Source organism: Truncatella angustata, assembly GCF_020726525.1.
Source record: "Truncatella angustata strain MPI-SDFR-AT-0073 chromosome Unknown BKA67scaffold_6, whole genome shotgun sequence".
Lineage (NCBI taxonomy): Eukaryota > Fungi > Ascomycota > Sordariomycetes > Amphisphaeriales > Sporocadaceae > Truncatella > Truncatella angustata.
Window position 1 is genome coordinate 660,376 of NW_025763386.1, and position 20,565 is coordinate 680,940.

The following is a 20,565-nucleotide window of genomic DNA, read 5'->3' on the forward strand; positions in this document are numbered from 1 at the left end:
ACGACCAATCACAGCCATTGGCTCCCGCCCTTCAGGAAAACCAGCCCGGGCGACACGCCCCAGGACAAAGCCGGCCCAACGGCTGGTCCCACATCCCACCGCGATGACCTCCAAGGCCTCGCACTACTCCACAGCCTCCCCGTCGAGGGAGGAGGAGAGGAAGAAGAAGCCACCCGCGGAGCCGAGGCCGAGCTCGAGCATCGTGCTCCTGTCTCCCACGAACCAGGTCCTGCTCCTGCACCGGGTCAAGACCTCGTCATCCTTCGCCTCGGCGCACGTGTTCCCTGGCGGCAACCTCTCGGGTTTCCACGACGGGCCGGTCCCGCCGCCGGGCGAGCTGGCCCGGCATGAGGATGGCCCGGCGTACAGGCTGGGCGCGGTCCGGGAGACGTTCGAGGAGAGCGGGATCCTGCTGGCGCGGAGGAAGGGGCGGGGCGATGCGGGCTTGTTGAGCTTGCCGGCCGCCGAGAGGGACGCGGCGAGGAAGAGGATCTATGCGAACGAGGTGCCGTTCGGGGACTGGCTGGAGAGCGTGGGGGGCGAGGCAGATCTGGGTATGTGCGGTCACGAGAGATTCTGAACCCCAGACTGTGTTTGATCTTTGATTTTGGTTTTCCTTTCTTTTCTTTGGAGGAAGGGGATGTGCTAACAAATGGTACAGAAAACCTGCGACCGTTCACCCGCTGGATAACCCCCCCGGCCACCCCGAAGAGGTTCACTACACAGATGTACCTCTACATGCTGCCACTCGCTCCCGACGAGGCCGCGGCGACGCCCTCGGATCTCACTTCGGCGGCAATGCAGTCCGAGGCCGTACTCCCCACACCGGACGGCACCGAGACCACGACCGCCGTCTTTGAGGATGCCTCGACATGGCTCGCACGCCAACGACGCGGAGAGATAATCCTATTCCCACCCCAGGCCTTCCTGTTAACGCTCATAGCGCAATTCTGCAAGGGTTCTCCATCCGAGAAGAGCCGGGAGAACGCCCACTACAAGGACCAGCGGGACAGCCTTCTATCATTCTTGCAGGAGACGCCCACGGCGACACATCCCAAGGCTCTGAAGCAGGCCACATCGAATATATCCTGGGCGGACAAGGTTATCAGCCCTGTGACGTCGCTCGTGCGGCCGGACGGGCGGGTCGTGTTGAGCCTGGATAAGCCCGGGCCCGAGCTGAGGGGCAGCGGGAGGGGTGGCGACTGGGAGAGGGTTGTGCTGGTCCGGTTTGCAAAGGGGACCGCGACCGAGGTCGAGGTCATGGATCGGGAGGAGGTATTTCAGGAGGAGCGGGAGCGGGTAGAGAGGGAGGGGAAGAAAGAGGAGGGCGCAAAGTTATAGAGAGAGACCACCAACCCTATCAGTATGCCTCCATCGTGGCTGTTAGAGGATGTCCTATTTGGTCGCTCAGCACTTTCAATCTTCCGCCATCGTGGGCGGTATGTCAAGATCAACCATATCCAGGCGTCAATTAAGGCTACACTTCTATTTTATAGCGTTCAGGCCTTACTATGTAAGCGCTTGAACTCCATGCGCCTACAGCGAGGGCTGTTATGGTAACATCACATAGGGTATGACGCAAGTATACGAGTGTCATCTATACGGTCGGAACGTCCATGCATGAAGTATATTTAGAGGCTGGGAGGCGCATCCCATACGAATCGATAGAATGAACGCCAACACATCAGAATCGCAGCGGTCTGGCAGCCGATCTAGATGTCTGCAGTTTATATGCATGCAGAAGTTCTTTTTTCTTCTTCAGTGCATCCCGAACCTATACGGAATCCGGTTTCAGAAAGTGTTGATAGTAGGAGGTTGGTCGCGATGAGTGGTAGTTCACAACGCTTGCCTCGGAATGTTAATTGCATCAAATTCGACCGACATAATTGAAAGTCGTGTAGGAGCGCAGATGTCAGAGAATGAACTCTGCGCGACTCGCAGGCTCGGCTATTGTGTATGTGCCCGGAAAGATTTTGATGTGGTGGTTCATGGCCGCACTTACTCCGTCCGCAAGCCCTCGGCAAGACATCGTCACGACAATGAGCAGCGCATGAGTGCCGTGTGACAAATACTGATCGTAAGATGGGGGACACTATTCCGGTTTTGTTACGATCGCCAATCTCCACATGAATTAGTGCTGGTGCAGCTATTGAACGGTATTTTCAGTTCCGAAGAATCGGGTCTTACCTTGCCTAGCCTGTTCCCACAACGCCATATGTAGCCACTTCCGGCTGCTGGAAGGCTCTATTGTAGCGTTGTGGGGAACCGTGAAGCCCGTCTGCTCGGGATTTAAAGTTTCTTTTTCTACCATGTCTGCACATGTTAACCGCTGCGGCGTCTGCCATGTTGGCAGAACTACTGCAATCTGAGCACACCGACTCGGTCTTTCACATTACTCGTCTTCCATTCAGAGCGCAGAGCGTTCCCTTCGAGTCAAAAGCCATCGTACGGTCATCACGTCTGTGCTGGTCGTTAGCTGTGCAAGAATCGCTGTCCCTCCCGAACTAACAAGTGCGGCCGCAGTCAGAGCGTTGAGAGCTAAAGCAAATTGTCGATCCTCATAGAGAAGTCCTGGCGCCGTATGCAAGTTAAAATGACGGAAACTAGCTGCGCACGGTAAAAAGTCGACTAGGTCGCTTGTCAATTCTCCTATCCTGAGAGGTCATCTTCAACGAGCACATACCCAGTAAAGACGAATCATGTGGATGCAGAGGGTCTGTGATAATGCCTTTCTGCATGTCCACTGTGCAGCCGGGTGCGATCTGGCAGCGGTGCAACCCTTTCCAGGGATTCAAGCCCTGGCAGCAAATGAACCGACTTAACGATATGGAGGCTCCGATCCTCCACGGTCTTTGGTCTATATATCATACGGGTCGCCTGTCGTGATCAAGTGCCGATCCTCTTGCTCTGGTCGTCGAAAGTGTTTTCGGTCCAAACCCTGAACTCATCCTATCAGTAGCCGTCCGAAAATATCGCTCCGATCATCAAGATGCGCGCCCATTGCTTGATCACTTTGACACTTAGTGGTCTTGCGGCTGCCGGATGGAAGCCAGCCATCCCGGCTGCGCCGACGGGTCATGAATGGCAGGCTGCCAGCCCAGGAGACAGTAAGCACTGTCCCAAACTGATATGTCAATCTGGATGGTTAACACGCCAGTAGGTCGTTCGCCTTGTCCGATGCTTAATTCCATGGCCAACCATGGATGGCTTCCACATAACGGCAAGAACATTGACCTGCCTACCATCCAATCCGCCTTCGAAAATGCCATGGGTTTCGCGCCGGAGGTCTTCGTCGGCATCACTCAGTCTTCGCTCGCAGTGTCGACGACGGGCAACAGCTCGACGTTCAACCTCCAAGACCTCGCATTCCACAATGCCATTGAACACGACGGTTCGTTATCGAGAAACGATATCTTCTTTGGTGACAATCTTCACTTCAACCCGTTGATCTGGGCTGCCACTGCAGCGAGATATGGCATTCGCATCCCGTTTGCTTCGTCAGTTATCACTGTTGAGATTGCGGCAAGAGCACGTGCCGCAAGGGTGAGGGATGCAAAGCTGGTCAACCCCAAGTTCAACTTGACCGATGCGGGCAGTTCAGGTAGTATTGGAGAGACCAGTGTATTGTTGACTGCGTTTTGGGACCCGAACCAAGGCGGTGTGCCGAAGGATTATGTGCGGGTGCTTTTCGGTACGTCAACAAGTTGCCCTAACGTCAATGGAATCTCTTGCTAACTACGTGCGACAGAAGAGGAGCGGATACCATATGCCGAAGGCTTCACGCGGCCACAGACGGAACACACGTTGACGGACCTGGTGGCCATGATTACTGCGGTCTCAGCAGTCCGAGTTTGAGACAAAACTGAATAGTAATAATAATAACAATAACGTTGAACATAGGCCGAATTGATGCTGTCAAAATGTGGCGCCATGCGTTAGAGAGCTATCGTGGATAGCCAAGCTTTCACCCGATAGGCCACTCCAAAGGCAATCAGCTTGGCAGCCTGAACATCCAACTATTTCTGACGTCTCTTGCAATTCGACATTGTTTGCGGCATGTCGAGCGAGATCTGTTACGACTTTCGCAACGCCGAAGCAATCTGCCGAAGCTCTACCTCCAATGCATGAGAACTTTGTGCAGATCTTGATCCGTGGCGCCATGCACAATCGTAGTCCAGCTAGCTGATTCGATGCTTACTATCCCAAGATCAGGGTATGCGATCCTCCAACGACAGAAGATAGGACCGCCTAAATCCTTTCTACTAGGAATCCCGGGCTCAACAGAGGGAAGTGGGTGTGCGCACCAATCATATTATCCTTCCAAGACGTTAAGAAACCTAGCTGAGGCGGCGGACAGTCTCCCGGTGGGATGCTAGGGCCAATTGACTTTAGTTTTGGCTTTCTCCAAACGCTTTCGTCTCATTGCGACCCCCTAACAATCTAACAGTCCCCAAAAATCTGGGGTAATCCAGTCACACTCGTAAGCGAATTTCCACAAACCAAAGCATCGGGTATCGGCGACTGGGGGTTTGTTCAAGGAAGAAAACCCTTTCTCTTATTTCCAGTCGTAGTCCATTTTACATCGGACGGATTTATCTCCTATTCATTACATTCTCCACACGGGTAGAAGCAAGTGTGGCCTGTCATGCGGACTCTATTATAGCCCAACATGACGCTCTACTTTGAGCAGTGCTGGGCTATACTAAGCACAATCGGGATCGCCAATGTCCTCTATGGTCTGACAGTCATCAGCATCACCAAGTTCTCCCCGGTCGTGCTGATCCCGATCGTTGTCAGTGCGGCCTGCGCTATCGCCAACGGATTGTGTTACTATGCATTCTACTCGGACTTTCCAACCACGAACACGGCCGTCGCGTCCGGGTTTGCCGATTTCTTCTGGCTGATACAGGAAGTCGGCATCTCGTTCTACAGCTACGCGATCCTCATCCGCCTCCTGACCCGCCGCAGCCGGACAGTCTTTATGGTGTTATTCTGGGTCATGGTCTTCGGCATTGCCGTGTTGCGGATGGTTATACTCGTCGGCCGCATCAAGATCATCCTCGACCCCGGCTCCGGCTTCCTCAAGGTCGTGAACTACCTCCACGTAGGCTACTTCTCGCTCATCGCCCTGCTGGAGTGCACGAGCGCGTTCTTCCTGCTGCGCGAGTTCGCGTCGGCCAGGAAGGCGTCCAAGGATGCGGCGCTGAGCGGAAGCGCGTTGCTGCAGCATCTCATGCGCGGCACCGAGACTAGGGTTGCATCGCTGGCACTGATTGGTATCTCGAGGGCCGTCGCGTATATCTTCAACCAGTCTCTGCCGCAGGCTCTGACGACCGCCGGGCAGGTCGATCGCTTCGTGTACACACTGGAATGCCTGTTCCCGATGATGATATAGTTAGTGGTCGCCAACCTCCAAACACTAATGACGCATGTCGACGTTGACTTTACGTAGTATCGATATACTGGCGTGCAAGATCAAGTTCTCTAGCCCGAGCACGATAGAGATGCCTCATATACCAAGCTTGAAGTCAGGCGAAGCGATTTGGGACGGCATAGAGGATGTCAATCATCACGTGGCGAGAAGCCGTCACAGTAGAGGCAGTACAGCTGAACAACAACTTGTCACAAGGCCGCCGGATGCTGTCACAGATGATTGGGAAAGCCATGGCGTGTTAAAAACAGTCGAATTCACAATGCACGATGAAACAGGTTCAAGCTGTTACGGGATTAGCTATAATAGAACTCCTAGCCTTAATTAAAGCTTTTATTTTACAGAGTTTATTTCACCTTATTAATCCTCTCGTTTGTAATATGAAGCTACTTAGTACTAGGTTTATAAAGATATAATAATATAAAATGTTAAGAATAACCGAGTTGTTACTTGATATATAAAGAGATTTATTCTTTATTATTTAAGCTTTAATATTATCTTTATTATTAAAATTCATTTAAAAGGCTGTTTTTGTGAGAGTATAGGTGCGAATAGGAGGTATTGCAGCGGTGACTAATCAATAGATGGGTGAAGGATGATGTATTAGGATGCTTTTTTATTCTATCTGCTCAGGTGGGTGAAGGCTTGACATATATACTTGCTGTAGATCTACAGTAGTATTACCTAACAAGGTATTGTTTCCGATTGGACAAATATACTTAAGTCGTCCATATGCCAACAACGGAAGACGAATTTTTTGCCTTTACCCGGCACGTTGATGGAGATGTAGACCATGGCTCCGTAGCTACCTCAGAGGTCGACAGCAGTTTTCACTAGAGTCCGCCATCTTTTCTGTAAGTTGCTGGCTCCCCTTCTGCAAGTTGTGAGAATTGGAGCTTGTAGGAAAAATCATCGCATACTTGTGTTGATACCTGGAGCAATGAGAAAGATGGGGAGCTCAACCAATACCTGCGTATAGATACGAGAGGAAAACGACCTTATCAAATTAGTGGAGACTACATGTTATTGATGGCGGCAGAAGTAGCCAGAGCCATAGGTGAAGGTAAACCCAACAGACCAGGCAGAATTTGGAATTCAGCGGGGCACCCAGTTCCCTTCACAGCTACCTTCATTTGGGAGAATACCTAACCTGTCAGTGGTGATGATATGGTATTTACAACTATTCGACCCAAAACAGCGGACAGCATGGGGGATGATCTCATGGCGACAACCCAGGGGATTGAAAATGGGGATTAAGAGCGTATCGCACATCTGGAGTTCGAGCGCGGTATTTTTGGGGTGTGTCTCTTTGCAGGATTCCCAAAACTAGATGTCGTGTTCCCATGGCCACCAGCCCTCAAGGATATCGTCCCTTGACTAGATATCACAAACTGTCAACAATGAATTCCCAAAGGTAACAGATCAATCACAACCCTACCACGTGTTCTCAGGAGCCAATTATATGTTCTATTCCCCGTTTGGTGCAGCTTGATGCCAGGATTCGTGAACATCTTTCACTTCAGGCTTAATGAGGATTCATATCTAGATGATGCCATGGCTATCAGCCCGTCCTACTACCAAGCTGACCTCGACAGAATCAAACGCCTCCCTCTACTGTCGACAGCAACAATATAATACGGTCAAATTTCGACTTCGAGGCTAACATCTAAGCAATACTCAACAATAACGCAGAGATGCTCAGCAAGAAACAAGACCGACGCTAGCTAGTTCTAAAAAACCTTTCTCCTCTACTTGCAGCAGTCTGCAATCAACCCAATATTCCGCAGAGTACATTGCGAACCTTATGATTAGATAAGAATGGAAGCTTTGCGCATCGCGAATATGTTCCTACCTCTTTTCAAAAAGGAGGAGCATAACCGTATGCTTATTAGTGGCAGAAAGCGAGTCTCAGGTGAAAGTTAAAGTAGCTACGTGCCTTACGTATTGAGGCTCGTCCTGCTTTGCAACTACGTCAAGATCTTGTTTTAGTAACTAATAAATGTTGAAGTTAGAATCTTCAATTCTTCGACTGACACGGAATAGTTCCCACATGAGCCTGCAAGCATCGGCATTCCGCCAAGCATCGATCCGCTTTTGTAGCTTGTAGAGCACATCTCGATCAAGGCACGAAACCAACTGGTACAGTTTATGTGACAGTCAGTACTATCCTCAGACCGCCGAAAGGCCATTGCCACTGTCGCTCCAATATCGAACCTCGGATTCAAGTCTGCACTCCCGAAAGTCATGTTTTGATCTTGGCCGAAGTCCAAACCCCTAGCTTCGCAGAAATCTTATGAAAATTGCAGGGCTATCATTTCGGGCACAGAGGTGCCTTCAGTATTCGTAATGCATGTTTCTCGTTCGCCGCGATGCCAGTCACATTTCGTCTCGTCGCCCTCGCTGCCACCGCAGGAACGTGCTTGTTGATCTCGCCATCAAGTCCAGGCCAACATCCAACGCTGGTGAGAAGTTTAGTGAGTATCAGAGGGCGAAGACCTGTGCAACAGCGGTACGATGGAGCCGAAGGTTGTCGTCTATCATATCAAGGTTTGGGACGCACAGCGAGTAGTAGACCGTAGTGGGGTTATCAGGGATGTGCAGAAAGACGAAAATCTCGCCCGTCTTGACGTAGCCATATTGAATACCCTTGCCGATCGTTCAGGAGAAGAGTTGGGTAATGACGGCAGGGGCCAGAGACTTGGAAGCAAACTCAAAGCCTTCGCCATCCTTGTTGATCACATCGCGCTCTGGCTGAATCTCGGACTGCAAGCCGGGCAAAGCTCAATACATTTTAAGACACAGTTGAAGGAAGAGAGAATTCGAAAATAACCGTTCACTCGGTTTTCTTAGCCTAGCTGTACATTACTTGTATCGAGCTCTAGATCCGGCTTATTCCACCTCTCGCCGTCCGAGAATATTTGCCTCCGCAATTAGTTTACCCGAGGATTCAGTGACTAGAAATGCGCTGTAACGCTTTCCTCTGTAACTTTTCGGAATTCTTCTTCGTTAGATACTTACCCCTTCTTCGACCCCGCTGACTCCTCCGTATTAACAGTGTGGCAGCGGGCCAAGGAGGGAGGGCCATGTATTTGATCTTGTGCCAAGGCGATCCGGAGTCTCTAGATAGAGTAAATTGATGGAAACGTTCTAGAGGAAGAGCTTACATCGCTTAACGACACTGGGAACCCCTCCGCTCGTGACAACGCGCCAGTTCATATCCAGGGCTGTACTCCGGGGGGGGGGGGGTTAGAGACTCGCGGAATCTAGTTAATTGGCCGCACAGATTTCGACCTAATTGAGCAGGTTCGACATGCTCCCAAACGAGAATTGCATGAAGTCGAATCTTGGTTCCACAAATTAGAGACGAAAAACTGTGACGAGGACTATACGAAGGAGGCAATTGATTGCACGTGGTTCGAGTTCGATATGGCCTTTATTCGGAGACTTATGAGATTCATGCCACGTCAAATAGTAGCAGTCAAGAACACAGATGGCTAGAATACACTCTACTACATGGCGAGTAATATCACTTCACTCTCGGCAAAGTTGAATATGAATTAATAGAGAAATCGTCGTTGAAAGCTAGTCGTGGTGGTCGTGATTTGACCACAATTTGATCCTAGCACCCAGACAAACTTGCGCGCATTGTATCATGATCTTAATCACTACATCTCGTGAATCGGTGTGTTTCGTTATTCCGCTGCGAGCTTGGACTTCTTACAAACCCACATGGCCGCATCGGCTCTCCGTCGCGTTTCTCAACAAACAGCTACAAGTGTGCCAACCATCATTCTTTTGAAGCGTGTGCGTGATAATTCGCCATCGTGAATTGACCATAACCCTTGCCTGTCTGTCCAGCCACAGGATTGTGATAGACAACATCGAATGTACTGCGATTTTAGTCATTGTAAACAGCACGTACAGCACCTGGGCTTGTGCCTAGGGACCATGTGCCTGACTTTTGAAGTGGGTAATGGTGTAAAGGCGGAGTAGATTGAAGTGGCTGGTTTTCATGGTTGCCATAGCGCGATGGATATGGTCTCGTAGGACTGGGAGCAGCTACAACTTGGGCTACTATATGATGTGCATGCATCCAAGGATTTCCCGTTAGGTTGGACAGATCCGGGGTGCCATTCCAGCTATACTAGACACGTGTCACGTGCATCAGAATTCTAGTGTTCACCCTTATACCGAACTCATATTCAAGGAAGTATTTGATTGATACAAATGGGGGTCTCTAATACGTACATAGGATGAGTTTGTCGGTACGCGAGCGGGAGGTCTATACCCGGAGGACATGATGCGGCACTGAAAAACGAAGTACACAAGTTTGTGAAAATAAGGATATGTTAGACCTACAAAAAGGTCAACTTAATCGACTTGGCTATTGTTTTATACTTGATGAAAGAGAAAAATGCTTGAATCATCCAGCTCAGTCGAAATGCATCTTCCCTAATAGATAGGCACAGGCCGTTCTTATGCCCTTTGACCAGTCGACCTTATAAAATCGCCGTATTTTGCTACGAGGTATCTCAATAGCTGGGTTCGGGTTCTGGTGTTCTCTTATAATAAATTATAGGGACGCGCTGCTAGTGATCCTGCTGGGCTCATACAAAGAACACCAACAGACAAAATGTCAGTCCTGTACAAAAATGTTGGAGACCACTCTTATTTTCCACTTTTCACAGTTAATATCTTGTATGGCAAAACCCAGGTGTGCACAATCTGGACGCACCGCTGACAGTGCATGTTCAAATAAAAGATCAAGTTCGATTTTAATTAATTTCATTCATCTTAATTAAGTTCATAATAGCCGATGTTGTCACCAGGTTGCGTTTACTCTAAGATTCAATCGGGAGTAGTGGTTGTCTAGTTCTAATCAATTGACAAGTCCCGCTAGTCTACTCTTAGTGTTCCCCATAGGGTGCCCCCCCCCCTCCCCCCGGCGAAAGAAGCTAACGAGCTGCCCGCGCTGTTAGAGGCCTAACCTTAGCCCGCAGGGAACCTAGTGCATGTCGCTACGCTCTTAGTGTGTCGAAGGAAGGCAAGAATGCCATATAGTAGTAAATGCTACCCCATGTCTAGGGATGGGTTCTGGTGTTCTCTTATAGTAGATTATAGGGTCGCTCTGCTAAGGATTCCGTTAGAATCCTTAAGAGAGCACTAACACTAAAAATGAAGATTTACACAAAATCTTGACCAAAATATCCCTGTTCCTACCCTTTTAATAGGTAAGCTTTGTAAGGGGGATTTTCTCAATTGCTTCCCTAGGCCAAGCCCTTTATAGTAGGCGGCCCTTATAGCTGTCAATCTCTTGCTAGTCCGTCGCATACTCCGTGATTCTTTGACTCTTTGGCATTCCCCTGTCCATGCTTGCTCTCATCATGATCGCAGCCCTACGCTACGCTGCGGGTGCACAGGCTTCGCCTGTAGGGTGTCTCACAGTCTTAGCTATCTTTACGGTTTCAAGGCTTAGTTTAGGGCTACAATAATATATCTAACCTAAGTGTTTGTCTAGTGGTTCAAGTAGAGTGTTTGTTCATCAAGACAATTATGACTAAACATTCACGAGTGCAAGTGGAATAAGTCAATGAGCAATTCAGCCTTTCATTTACTACGTGTTAGCATTTAGTTTATTTCATTTTGATTTCTACATTTTAACAAGTGAGTGTTACGGGCTATCGGCCGTGTATTAGTTGTTAGCCAAAGCCTTCAATTATGAGCGCGACCATAAAGCTCAACCCGACTAGCTAATAGGCACGGCTACCAGCGTGCAATTTAGCGTATTTGGCAGACTTTCATTCAGAGGATTATTCAGATGATGATATTCGAAGGTATATCCTTAACAACTCGAAAGGACTAGCAGAATCGACCAAGTCGAAAAACCCACAAGTCAATGGGTAGACGATGTAGTAAGCACAAGCAAAGTCAACTCGATCCTCTTCTTCTATCCACCCTCAATCAGCTTGCTAAGCGCTTCGCGAATAGCATCGCGCAGTGTTTGGCGCAGAAAGGCAACCAGCGAGATTACCTCATCGCAGAAAGCAGCATCTAACAGCCCGCTGGCCCAAATCCCAAGATGGCGAATTTTGGAACTAATCTCCTTTCAAGAAACTCCCAGTATGTAGACTATTCTCATCGAAGAATGTTAGCTAACCAACATCTTGTAGGCTTTTTAACAATCATGCATATGTAGACTTAAAGGTCTTTATTAGAGACTACGAGATGCCTGCACATAGTCTGGTGCTTACGGCACAGCTTCTAAGAAGCCTGTGACGACATTGTGTTGTCAGGCTCTCCGTCCTTTAGGCGTCCTGTGTGGCCAAAATAGAGCTAATTGAACCAGCCCTGAGAACTAAGTACTCGGGAATAGACACTGACAACTTAACATTTCATTCGGCATTCAAGCAGGGCCCGGTTCTTTTGATGGCAGAGCAATACTCTCTTTAAATCCTTGTTATCTGACTTACTTATAGTGATAGTTTGGCGCCGTTAAATAGCCAGAAAACACATCGCGGACAGTATAATGCTTCGAATATGGTCTAGCACGTTTACTTTATCCCTACCCCTTATATTCTCTAGCTATATGACGTACCACACGCAACTTGACCCTAATACTAATGGCCGAGTACCGTGAGCTTGTGTGCCAATGTGCATGCGAAAGACTCGCTTATGGACGGGGCGATTTGTGCTGATGGCAAACCTATCTCCATACCATCGCACGGCTTTTCTAACCCAGAAATGAACTGGTAATTCTAAAAAGCCTGGACCAGTGAATAGGCGTTAGCTCACAGGTCCATATGAGGGGTGATAGCGACTATTGTCTATTGTCTATTGTCTATTGTCTATTGTCTATTGTCTATTGTCTATTGTCTATTGTCTATTGTCTATTGTCTATTGTCTATTGTCTATTGTCTATTGTCTATTGTCTATTGTCTATTGTCTATTGTCTATTGTCTATTGTCTATTGTCTATTGTCTATTGTCTATTGTGCGCACCTGATGTACAAATTGAATCTCAAACCAAACAGCCATTAGGCACATCTGGGAGACATATGACGCCTGCGACGAAAATCTCTCGGCTCCATTTCTCCAAAATGTGATGAGGCAGCTTACGTAGTATGTACATCACTTCCATCCTTTCCGCCATCCATCTAACATATATTTGTATGTATTGTAAAGACATCTTGTTTGCATTATTGGCCAGGCAGTCATAAGCTACAGTCGTTGAGCCTGTGAAGACCGAACATCTGGGCCGCTGCTGCGAAGAGTTCCATGGTGCGCAATATACTGTTGCGAGGCGTATGTAGGAAGCGGTGTGTAATGAGCCCTGGTGAGCTTTGCATTTCGATGTTCGTCCCAATTCACAAAAAAACCTACATCAATTCATGAATTAGCTCCGTTTTGTTGAATATAACAAAGGGGTACTGACGTTCTAATTTGTTACCAGGTAAATTAGGAAAATCACCAGGGGCCGATGCCATTACTGCTTGTTGGTTTGTTGCTGCTTCTGCCTCTGCAAACTGATTCTCTGGGGTGGCTATTTGGGTGGATGAGGGCTGCATTGGTGTAGTGCTGCAAGATCGCGAGGTCTCGTCGAGAACCTCGCCTTGCGAGTAGCGCCAATGAATGCACTCAAAGGCGTATGAGAGCGCTTGATTCAAAACGACAATGAGGGCTACTGCAAAGCATAAATGAAGCGTTGGCAATGTGAACGCGATGAATGCATCGAAAAGAAAGGTCGACTTGTAACTCATAGTGGTTGGATCGAAGGAAGACGGGTTTCTGCCAAATTAAAAGTTGAAATCAGTAAATTTGGGAAAGTAGAGAATGAATGTGTTGTTCGGGTCGTTCAAGAGGACGTGCTTATGGCCTTTATATGTGCTAGCGGGCAGATTGGGGAAAGTAGAGAGTGAACGAGATGTGGATGCTCAGATTCCTCGACGAGAGAATGTGCGCATAGCTTTTATACATCCCAGCGGATAGGGGTCAGATTCAGGCAGCCTTTATGGACTGCCTATTCTGGGACAATATTGTTGAACTTAGAGAAAATACAGGTAGAATAGCAAGACTATAAAACAACTTGTGGTTGGGGGAACGACGCAGATCGAACAGCAAGACCAGAAACTGACGGATACTTATCGACTTGAAAATAAGCACCCAAAAGATGCAATTAACTGAGGATCATGCTATAATTGTCGCTTCTTCCTGCAGATGAATGTTCCAAGCCCTGCAATTGCAATTGCACAGGAAAAGTGAAAGAGATAGAGTAAAGAGCACTTCATTTGCCACAGTCGGTATAATCGGTTCCCGCTCTTTCGATGCCGGGGATGTCTAGCGATTTAGGACTACGATTAACATCGATAAGTTCAATTGACCTCAATATCTGATAGGCGTATCCAATAGTGAAATACCATAGGAAGAATGTGGTAGTGTGAGCCTCTATTCGTGATAAAGTTTATTTACTAGCTAAAGTCTTGAGACGAGACGAGCACCAAGGAGCGTGAACGTTTTTTTTTTTTTTTTTTTTTTAGGTATTTCAAGTGTTAGAGAATTACTTGATCGCTACCAATCAGTGAAATGGCGGACTTGGCCACTAATGGTAATCCTTTTTGATGGTCACTTAAAGAAACCGGACAAGTAACTTATATCACGACAGAAGTTAGTCCGATAACCTATTGCAAGCTTCAATAAAACAATATGATCCATACCTTATAGTAAAACCTTGTTTCCATTTCATCTCAGTCGTTATTAAAATTATCAGCAACGGGTAGCATAGCTGCGGCATGCGGGCTAACTGTGAATCCCGATGTCTCCACTAAAACCCTGCACGGAGAAACGAAATGGTCCGCCGCCCGATTCGAACAGAGTAAATAGTCAATATAAAACTGGAATTCTGGATCATACAAAATGTTTGCTATCGTCAAGCACATCTATATATGTGCGTTGAGAATTGTCGTGTTTTTGTTCGTTCTTCATACTTCACCGCCAGGATTTCTCTGGACAGTGGAGGTAGACTCAGCGACGATTTACGTTGACTCTTTTTATGAGATAGATCGAACTTTGCCAGCCTGCGTCAACAATATTACCTGTCACCACACTACGCACTACGAGGTGGGAATATACCGACCAGTTCCAGGCCTTGATTTTGAGCTCATAATGATGGGCTTCTGATGCAGTAAAGACGCGAGATTTACTTGACAGCCATGGCCGAGCAAACTCTCGCTGGCCGTTGTGGCTAAATAGTCACGAAGCATTTTCGGTTCTACCGTAGGGGACGGTGATTTTGCTAGGCACTGTATGTACCGTATTGTACTACAGGCACTATGACAGTACGGATAAAAGAATACAGTACCCTGTGCTAGTTAGGTATACGTTATGTTATCAAAGGGCTTGGCGTTCACGCGCGATCCCACGTAAGCCGATTTTCGCCATAAACCGTCTTTTTTCTTTATAATCTCGCTTTTACGTAAGGGCCTTTTGTGGTAATATGGATGACTATAGATGGCCACAGTGCACGGAGAGCATGCTGTACACTAAGGCGACGAGCTCTCGGATCACCTAACTTGGGAAGTGGTGATCCCGTGACTGAACCAGTGGGCATATACCCACTTTCTGTACCCCGATATTCTCTTTTGTGGACTTAGACTTCTATATACTACTTGACAGTACCTATACTATCATTTCACGCTTAAGAGCGTTACACTTACGATCCCACGCTCATACGAGCACCGTATTCGCTATCCTATGTTCGAGTAAATTCAGGCTCTTCCTTTCAGTGCATCAGACCTATCCTTCACTAAAACAGTGTTCTGTACCAACTGAAAAAACTGTCATAGCTGCCTACAATGTTCGCTTTGAGTCTAGCAATACTTGACTGCAAGGGAGCAGCATGGCGTCGTGGCGTGGGGAAGCTTTGTTGGTATGTGGGCCACGTCCTGTACGTCTCTGAGGTGTGGCATCTGAGGCGAACCACCTGCGCTTTTTGGGAACCACCTGCAAGGTCGGGCACGGAAGGTACCCATGGTATACACTTCGGAAGAGGGCTCATTGTCTTGGTCATTCGTTACCTAATTCCGGCCGCTGAGCCACTATCGTCGTTTTTTCCAGCGGAGACGACATGCCGAGTTCGAAACGAGTCGCACGAATATATATAGCTAGTCTCTCTGCCCGTAGAAATGGGTTGTCTTTCTCCTTCCGCATCAGAAACCAACATTCGAAATAGGCACCCAGATCTTGGTTCATGTATCAGCCTCTGACACTCCACCAACAAGCATCATCCCCATTCATCCACCAAAATGGCCACCGCCGCTGTTCAACCCGCTATAGGTCCTTGGAAATCGAATGGTGCCTTTTGGCCCGCTATTATTCCAGGTTCGGGTCTCCCTGTCGAGCTGCAGGCCTTGGATGTCGCCTGCCGCACGTACGTTTCAATCGCTACAGTACATAGCATGCTCGGAAGCATGGACTAACTTGGGGCTGCCATAGGTACAACGCGCTCCCCCCCATCGAGGAGCAGGCCAAGCTCTATAGCTCCCAGCACATCAAAGCTTTGCTCGCCATCATCAACAGCCATGATATGGGCAACCTCTTTGGTGTCCACTCGCCCCATCGCCAAGGGCCCTTCCCTCCTCAACGGATAAAAGCTCTCCCCCCAATTCCTCGTCGATGTCATCCAGTATCTCATCAAGCACGACCTCACTAACGTGATTGCCATTGAGGTCGGGGACTTCTCCAAGGCACGTGCCATGGACGCTGTGCCTACTGGCGAGTTGGAGGTGGTCTGGTGCTCCACCAAAGAGGAATTTACTGTCGTTGTGCCCCTCGACCGTATTGTCGATGGAATCGTGGAGCCTGTCCTTACGGGCTGGAACGTCAAGGATGGCTCTCAGGAGAACACGGACTCGGAGCCTCCCGCTGGTCAGAGTTGGGCCAAGGCAGTTGTCGGGACGAAGGAGACGCACAAAGTCTTCGTCAGCAAGTCTCACAATGCCCAGGCTGTCACCCCTGAGCTTCTCAACAAGGCGCTTGTCGATATCGGGGTGATCGAGGCTTAATTGCTTCAGGCTGCTTCGAAGAATAAGTGTTTGGCGGCAACAGATTGGCATGCACGCACAAGCTCATCTCCCTCTCTCAACTTCTATTTTTCTTCTCATTTCGCAGATATTGGCGGTTGCATCGCGGTGAGGATATGTGGGTAACTTTGCCATCATGAATTGTCCTCGGTCCAGCTAAGGTGGTAGCACGACCACATAGCAAATGGACATATACTTGTTTGCTCCAAAACAAATTCCCTATTCTTGCCTGTGCTCCATTCTGTGACGGGTCCTGCCACTGCTCTGTTTCGTCCCGAGGCTGTCCTTCTCATCAGAAGTCTGCCTCGCTTGCTCGTCTCATACCACCACGGTTCCACGGTAGCGTTCGATGTGCCTTTGATTTCTTGCTTCACTACTTTAACCACGCCAGACATCATGACGATTACGTGGGATGCAGTGCATCTCTCCTAGACACTGACTAGGTAGTAGTTGCTTTGGGTTAGTTAAGCGATTTGGTAATAGTACCAACACGTAAGCGGTGGTAGGGGCACTCGTAGGGGTTTACAGCCATGGCGTTGCTCCGAGGCTGGCCACATGGACCAGCAGCTGAGGGTGGCAGACGTTAGAGAGACGAGATGAAACAAATGTATTCCAGCAAGACACACGCGCGGGCACACATACATAGAGTATATTTGCATTACTTGGTCAATTCTGGCAGCATTCGTGACCTCAACGTCCCGAACTGAGCTATCAAGATTCAAGACATCAGGCGAGAACAACAGCACCGAGGTAACGTAAGTCCAAGCTCTCCTCGGTGGCCGGATTCATGTGCCCGTATTTGTCCTGCACGAAGCCATTGGCCAGGAAGAGGCCAGTCAGCCTCGCAACCTCGATGCACTGCTGCTGCGCTTCAGACGTTGATCCCAGGTAATGGTAAAATGTGGTCCAGAACTGCTCTCGGAGCTCACTATGGTTGGGGAAGTAGCTCCAACCGTGCTCATTCATCGTCCGGACCCCAAGCATAGTCTCAAGCCCCCCCAGCGACATGCCAAAGGGACTGACCTCGGCATCCCTCCAGTCACAGATGCCCACGATGGCGCCCGTGTCTGGATCCACGTGGATGTTGTTCTCGAGGAGGTCGGTGTGGTTGGGCACCAATGGCCAGTTCTGATCAAAGATACTTGGGAGTTGGGGGATGAGGGTGTCTAGCGTTGTGTGAAAGCGATCGGGGAGCCCCTTGCGTAGCCGTTGGAGTTGCGACGAGTAATCTCGAAGAAGCTGCCCGCGATCTGGCTTGCTCATCGACCCAGGCGTGTTATGATACGCCGAGGCGAAGAATCTACCCCAGTCGAGTCAGCCGTAGATGTTTCCCCTGGAAGGCCAGAGTCAGAGAGAAAGCGGGGGGCCGGCGCGCTGATATTGACGAACCTTGCGTAGCTGTCGATGGTGTTTCGCAGGAGCTCGTAGTTGTTCCCTTGCAAGTAGGCTCGGGCGAGATACATGGAGGTGCCCCCGATATTGTTCATTGTATAGATGTGGAGATTATGAAACGAGCCACAGTCCTTGTGCTCTGGCGTGAAGTCTGGGTAGGCTTGTTCGACACAATTCATGAAGACCATGTCCAGAAGGGAGCCTGGAACGCGGAACTGGACGACGACTTGCCCCGTGTCGACGGTGTAGCTGGTTCCGCCTTGGCAAGCTGTTGGACTGACAGACTTGCCTGTTATGTTTTTAGCTTTATCATTGCATTGCTTCTGCGTGACAGGAGCGTTTCTCTCAAAAAATGCCTCTATCTGCATTCGAGACAGCGCTGACATATCGACCGCCATTGCGTCAAGGCTTGTGGTCGTTTTCTCCCGTGACGTTGATACGATCGCGTTCACCGGCTTGGGTGAGGAATCGAGCCTCTCGATTAGGGAAGGGTGGCAGTCGCAGGGCGAAGTATTCAAAGCCAACCGCAGCAGGATTCCGCCTTGGTGGAAGGGTTCGCAATTGATCCGGTTACTACGAGATAGAAGAGACGGAATGAGCGCAAAAGGAGGAGAGCGACATAGGAGGGATGGTTTGAGTAGACGAGCATATGCACGACGCCGCTGCCTTGACCAATCGCTTCCCAGGGATACTATAACTACACCTCATACATCCGCTTTTCCGCATCGGACAAGGGCTCTGTCTGTTTAGAGTGCGTTTATACGCCGGGATTCCACTTTGGATTATAGTCCGTGTAATCCTAGTCGATAAGCAGAGTATTAGCCTTAAACTTTTATGATAAAAGTAACTTAAGGATATAAAAGTGTAACGACCTGGCCAAGGTGCTAGCCTAGCGTTCGAGCAGCGTACGAAGTACGCCCGTGCGTAGTCGGTGTAAAACCCCCGCTTCGTAACTAGTCTAGCGATGGACACGTTCCTTTTCTACTCCATAAGAATAAGTCTCTAAATATAAACGTTACGCCTAGGAGCTTATCACCTGGTGATCTTATCGTAATTATTACAAAAGTTTAAAGATATTTATATATATATATATATATACATAATTAATAATTAATTAATGATTCTTTTTTTTAAACGCTAATAATAACTTTCAATAACAATCTTTATAAGTGCTTAACAAAAGGGACTTTACCCCGCTAATTAACTTAACTCATTTTTATTAATAAGACAAGCAGTGGGTAAGAGGCACCACATATTATAACAAACTCGCTTCTTTCAGTTTCCGCCACAAAGAGAACACTAATAGTCTAAGCGGAACAGCAAGTAATCCCATCAGAATCTTACCATTGCGATTTGGGGTTTCCGCTTCGTCATCCCCTTTATGCTTCCAGCGCGCGCTGCGGTCATCAGGCGTTTTAAAGCTGTGACATCATCATTCACTCACTGCCAACGCGCATTCAGCATGTCGCAAAAGACCCAGGAACCAATCATCAACAAGCTGTCCGACTTGCCCATTGACGAGGCAAAATGGATCACTCTCAAGAAGATTGAATACACGGACCAGGTGGGCAAGGACCGAACGTGGGAGGTCGCGACGCGCAAGACGAGGGGCAAGGCTGGAGTGGATGCCGTCGCTATGGGGAACATACTTCTGCACCCATCTAAGCCGCCGTCGACCTTGATTGTGATCCAGTACCGCCCGCCGCTTGATGCGTACACTGTGGAGTGGCCGGCTGGACTTATCGATGCGGATGAGACGGCCGAGCAAGCTGCGGTGCGCGAGTTCAAAGAGGAAACGGGTTACGATTGTCGCGTCGTGAGCATCAGCCCGGTCCAAGCTGCGGACCCTGGAATGAGCAACGCCAACATGCAAATGGCAATGGTGGAAGTAAACTTGAAGGAAGGCGATGAGGAACCAGAGCAGCGTCTCGAGGACGGAGAGCATATTCAGCGCGTCGTCATCCCTCTCTCTGAGTTCTATGACCGGCTGGTCGAATACTCCAAGCAGGATCGCATGATCGTGGCCGCGAAGCTGTTTCATTTTGCTCATGGCATGCATTTTGCTCAGACTCAGAAATACTTCTAATGATGCGGTCTAGACCTCAGTTGAAATCTAGTGATCAATGAAAGAAAGGGCATAACGGCAGAGATTGCCAACATAGTTATTCATTTATGGTGAATTGTCTCTGATAGCCCCCGCAAAAAAAAACATCGCTGTAGGTTTCACAATTGGTAACGAAATGGGAATAAATCATGAGCCCATAAGTTGAAGCTTGATATAAGGCATGGATCGACACAGCTTCTAGGAGATTGTGTGCTTGTTGCGTGTATGCTCACTGGTCATCATACGCTCTCTCACGTAGTTTCGGCTCTGTAGCATCACCAACAATTTCCCCTTTACCCATCCCGCAAGTAAGCGCACTATATCAAGAAGACACACATGCACCCAAATGGCCTTGTCTTATCGTATGGGGTGTTAGACATACAATTTCTTGGATTGCCCAGTACTGGTCATGCAAGCATAGACAACTGACCCAAGAAATGGACCACGTGGCATTCAGGGGATTATAGCGCATTTGTCTGGAAATATTCGGCTCCAAAAACTGTTATTCACAATACTATAGGTATCGAATCAATGAACGGGTCTAATCTGCCTTGGAGCCGTTAT

At 48.7% G+C, this 20,565-nt stretch overlaps 9 protein-coding genes across 9 annotated transcripts; 6 read left to right on the forward strand and 3 right to left on the reverse strand.

The window, feature by feature from the left end:
- Window positions 1–103: 103 nt before the first annotated feature.
- On the forward strand, window positions 104–1,341 carry BKA67DRAFT_660438 (uncharacterized protein; the record flags this gene model as incomplete). Its single annotated transcript, XM_046107624.1, has 2 exons — window positions 104–554; window positions 662–1,341. The coding sequence occupies 2 exons, from the start codon at window positions 104–106 to the stop codon at window positions 1,339–1,341; spliced, it is 1,131 nt and encodes a 376-aa protein (XP_045955922.1).
- A 1,648-nt stretch (window positions 1,342–2,989) lies between these two features.
- On the forward strand, window positions 2,990–3,855 carry BKA67DRAFT_537507 (Chloroperoxidase; the record flags this gene model as incomplete). Its single annotated transcript, XM_046100333.1, has 3 exons — window positions 2,990–3,107; window positions 3,161–3,691; window positions 3,749–3,855. 3 exons carry the CDS (start codon window positions 2,990–2,992, stop codon window positions 3,853–3,855), a joined length of 756 nt encoding a protein of 251 aa, XP_045955923.1.
- Window positions 3,856–4,418: 563 nt separating this feature from the next.
- BKA67DRAFT_571487 (uncharacterized protein) lies at window positions 4,419–5,817 on the forward strand. Its single transcript, XM_046103225.1, has one exon. It carries the CDS (start codon window positions 4,670–4,672, stop codon window positions 5,393–5,395), a length of 726 nt encoding a protein of 241 aa, XP_045955924.1. The 5' UTR covers window positions 4,419–4,669; the 3' UTR covers window positions 5,396–5,817.
- Window positions 5,818–9,218: 3,401 nt separating this feature from the next.
- On the reverse strand, window positions 9,219–9,730 carry BKA67DRAFT_537509 (uncharacterized protein; the record flags this gene model as incomplete). Its single annotated transcript, XM_046100334.1, has 3 exons — window positions 9,219–9,281; window positions 9,354–9,575; window positions 9,680–9,730. The coding sequence occupies 3 exons, from the start codon at window positions 9,728–9,730 to the stop codon at window positions 9,219–9,221; spliced, it is 336 nt and encodes a 111-aa protein (XP_045955925.1).
- A 2,586-nt stretch (window positions 9,731–12,316) lies between these two features.
- On the reverse strand, window positions 12,317–13,686 carry BKA67DRAFT_571492 (uncharacterized protein). The gene is made up of 2 exons (XM_046103226.1): window positions 12,881–13,686; window positions 12,317–12,763 (listed from the first exon to the last, which is right to left on the reverse strand). The coding sequence occupies exons 1-2, from the start codon at window positions 13,185–13,187 to the stop codon at window positions 12,642–12,644; spliced, it is 429 nt and encodes a 142-aa protein (XP_045955926.1). The 5' UTR covers window positions 13,188–13,686; the 3' UTR covers window positions 12,317–12,641.
- A 619-nt stretch (window positions 13,687–14,305) lies between these two features.
- Window positions 14,306–15,102, forward strand: BKA67DRAFT_571495 (uncharacterized protein). The gene is made up of 2 exons (XM_046103227.1): window positions 14,306–14,846; window positions 14,935–15,102. The coding sequence occupies exon 1, from the start codon at window positions 14,341–14,343 to the stop codon at window positions 14,602–14,604; it is 264 nt and encodes an 87-aa protein (XP_045955927.1). The 5' UTR covers window positions 14,306–14,340; the 3' UTR covers window positions 14,605–14,846; window positions 14,935–15,102.
- A 626-nt stretch (window positions 15,103–15,728) lies between these two features.
- Window positions 15,729–16,487, forward strand: BKA67DRAFT_537511 (uncharacterized protein; the record flags this gene model as incomplete). The annotated part of the gene is made up of 3 exons (XM_046100335.1): window positions 15,729–15,853; window positions 15,919–16,108; window positions 16,152–16,487. 3 exons carry the CDS (start codon window positions 15,729–15,731, stop codon window positions 16,485–16,487), a joined length of 651 nt encoding a protein of 216 aa, XP_045955928.1.
- Window positions 16,488–17,231: 744 nt separating this feature from the next.
- Window positions 17,232–18,295, reverse strand: BKA67DRAFT_593482 (uncharacterized protein; the record flags this gene model as incomplete). The annotated part of the gene is made up of 2 exons (XM_046104950.1): window positions 17,232–17,805; window positions 17,895–18,295. The coding sequence occupies 2 exons, from the start codon at window positions 18,293–18,295 to the stop codon at window positions 17,232–17,234; spliced, it is 975 nt and encodes a 324-aa protein (XP_045955929.1).
- A 649-nt stretch (window positions 18,296–18,944) lies between these two features.
- BKA67DRAFT_571510 (NUDIX hydrolase domain-like protein) lies at window positions 18,945–20,344 on the forward strand. The gene is made up of 2 exons (XM_046103228.1): window positions 18,945–19,135; window positions 19,218–20,344. Exon 2 carries the CDS (start codon window positions 19,279–19,281, stop codon window positions 19,981–19,983), a length of 705 nt encoding a protein of 234 aa, XP_045955930.1. The 5' UTR covers window positions 18,945–19,135; window positions 19,218–19,278; the 3' UTR covers window positions 19,984–20,344.
- Window positions 20,345–20,565: the final 221 nt, after the last annotated feature.

Bases quoted from the DNA above. Each gene is read 5' to 3' on its own strand.
- BKA67DRAFT_571487 (XM_046103225.1), top strand. From the start codon at position 4,670: ATGACGCTCTACTTTGAGCAGTGCTGGGCTATACTAAGCACAATCGGG.
- BKA67DRAFT_571492 (XM_046103226.1), bottom strand. From the start codon at position 13,187: ATGAGTTACAAGTCGACCTTTCTTTTCGATGCATTCATCGCGTTCACA. The intron at 12,764-12,880 runs CTGGTAACAAAT...TGCAAAGCTCAC, and splicing joins TGGTGATTTTCCTAATTTAC to CAGGGCTCATTACACACCGC.
- BKA67DRAFT_571495 (XM_046103227.1), top strand. From the start codon at position 14,341: ATGTTTGCTATCGTCAAGCACATCTATATATGTGCGTTGAGAATTGTC.
- BKA67DRAFT_571510 (XM_046103228.1), top strand. From the start codon at position 19,279: ATGCTTCCAGCGCGCGCTGCGGTCATCAGGCGTTTTAAAGCTGTGACA.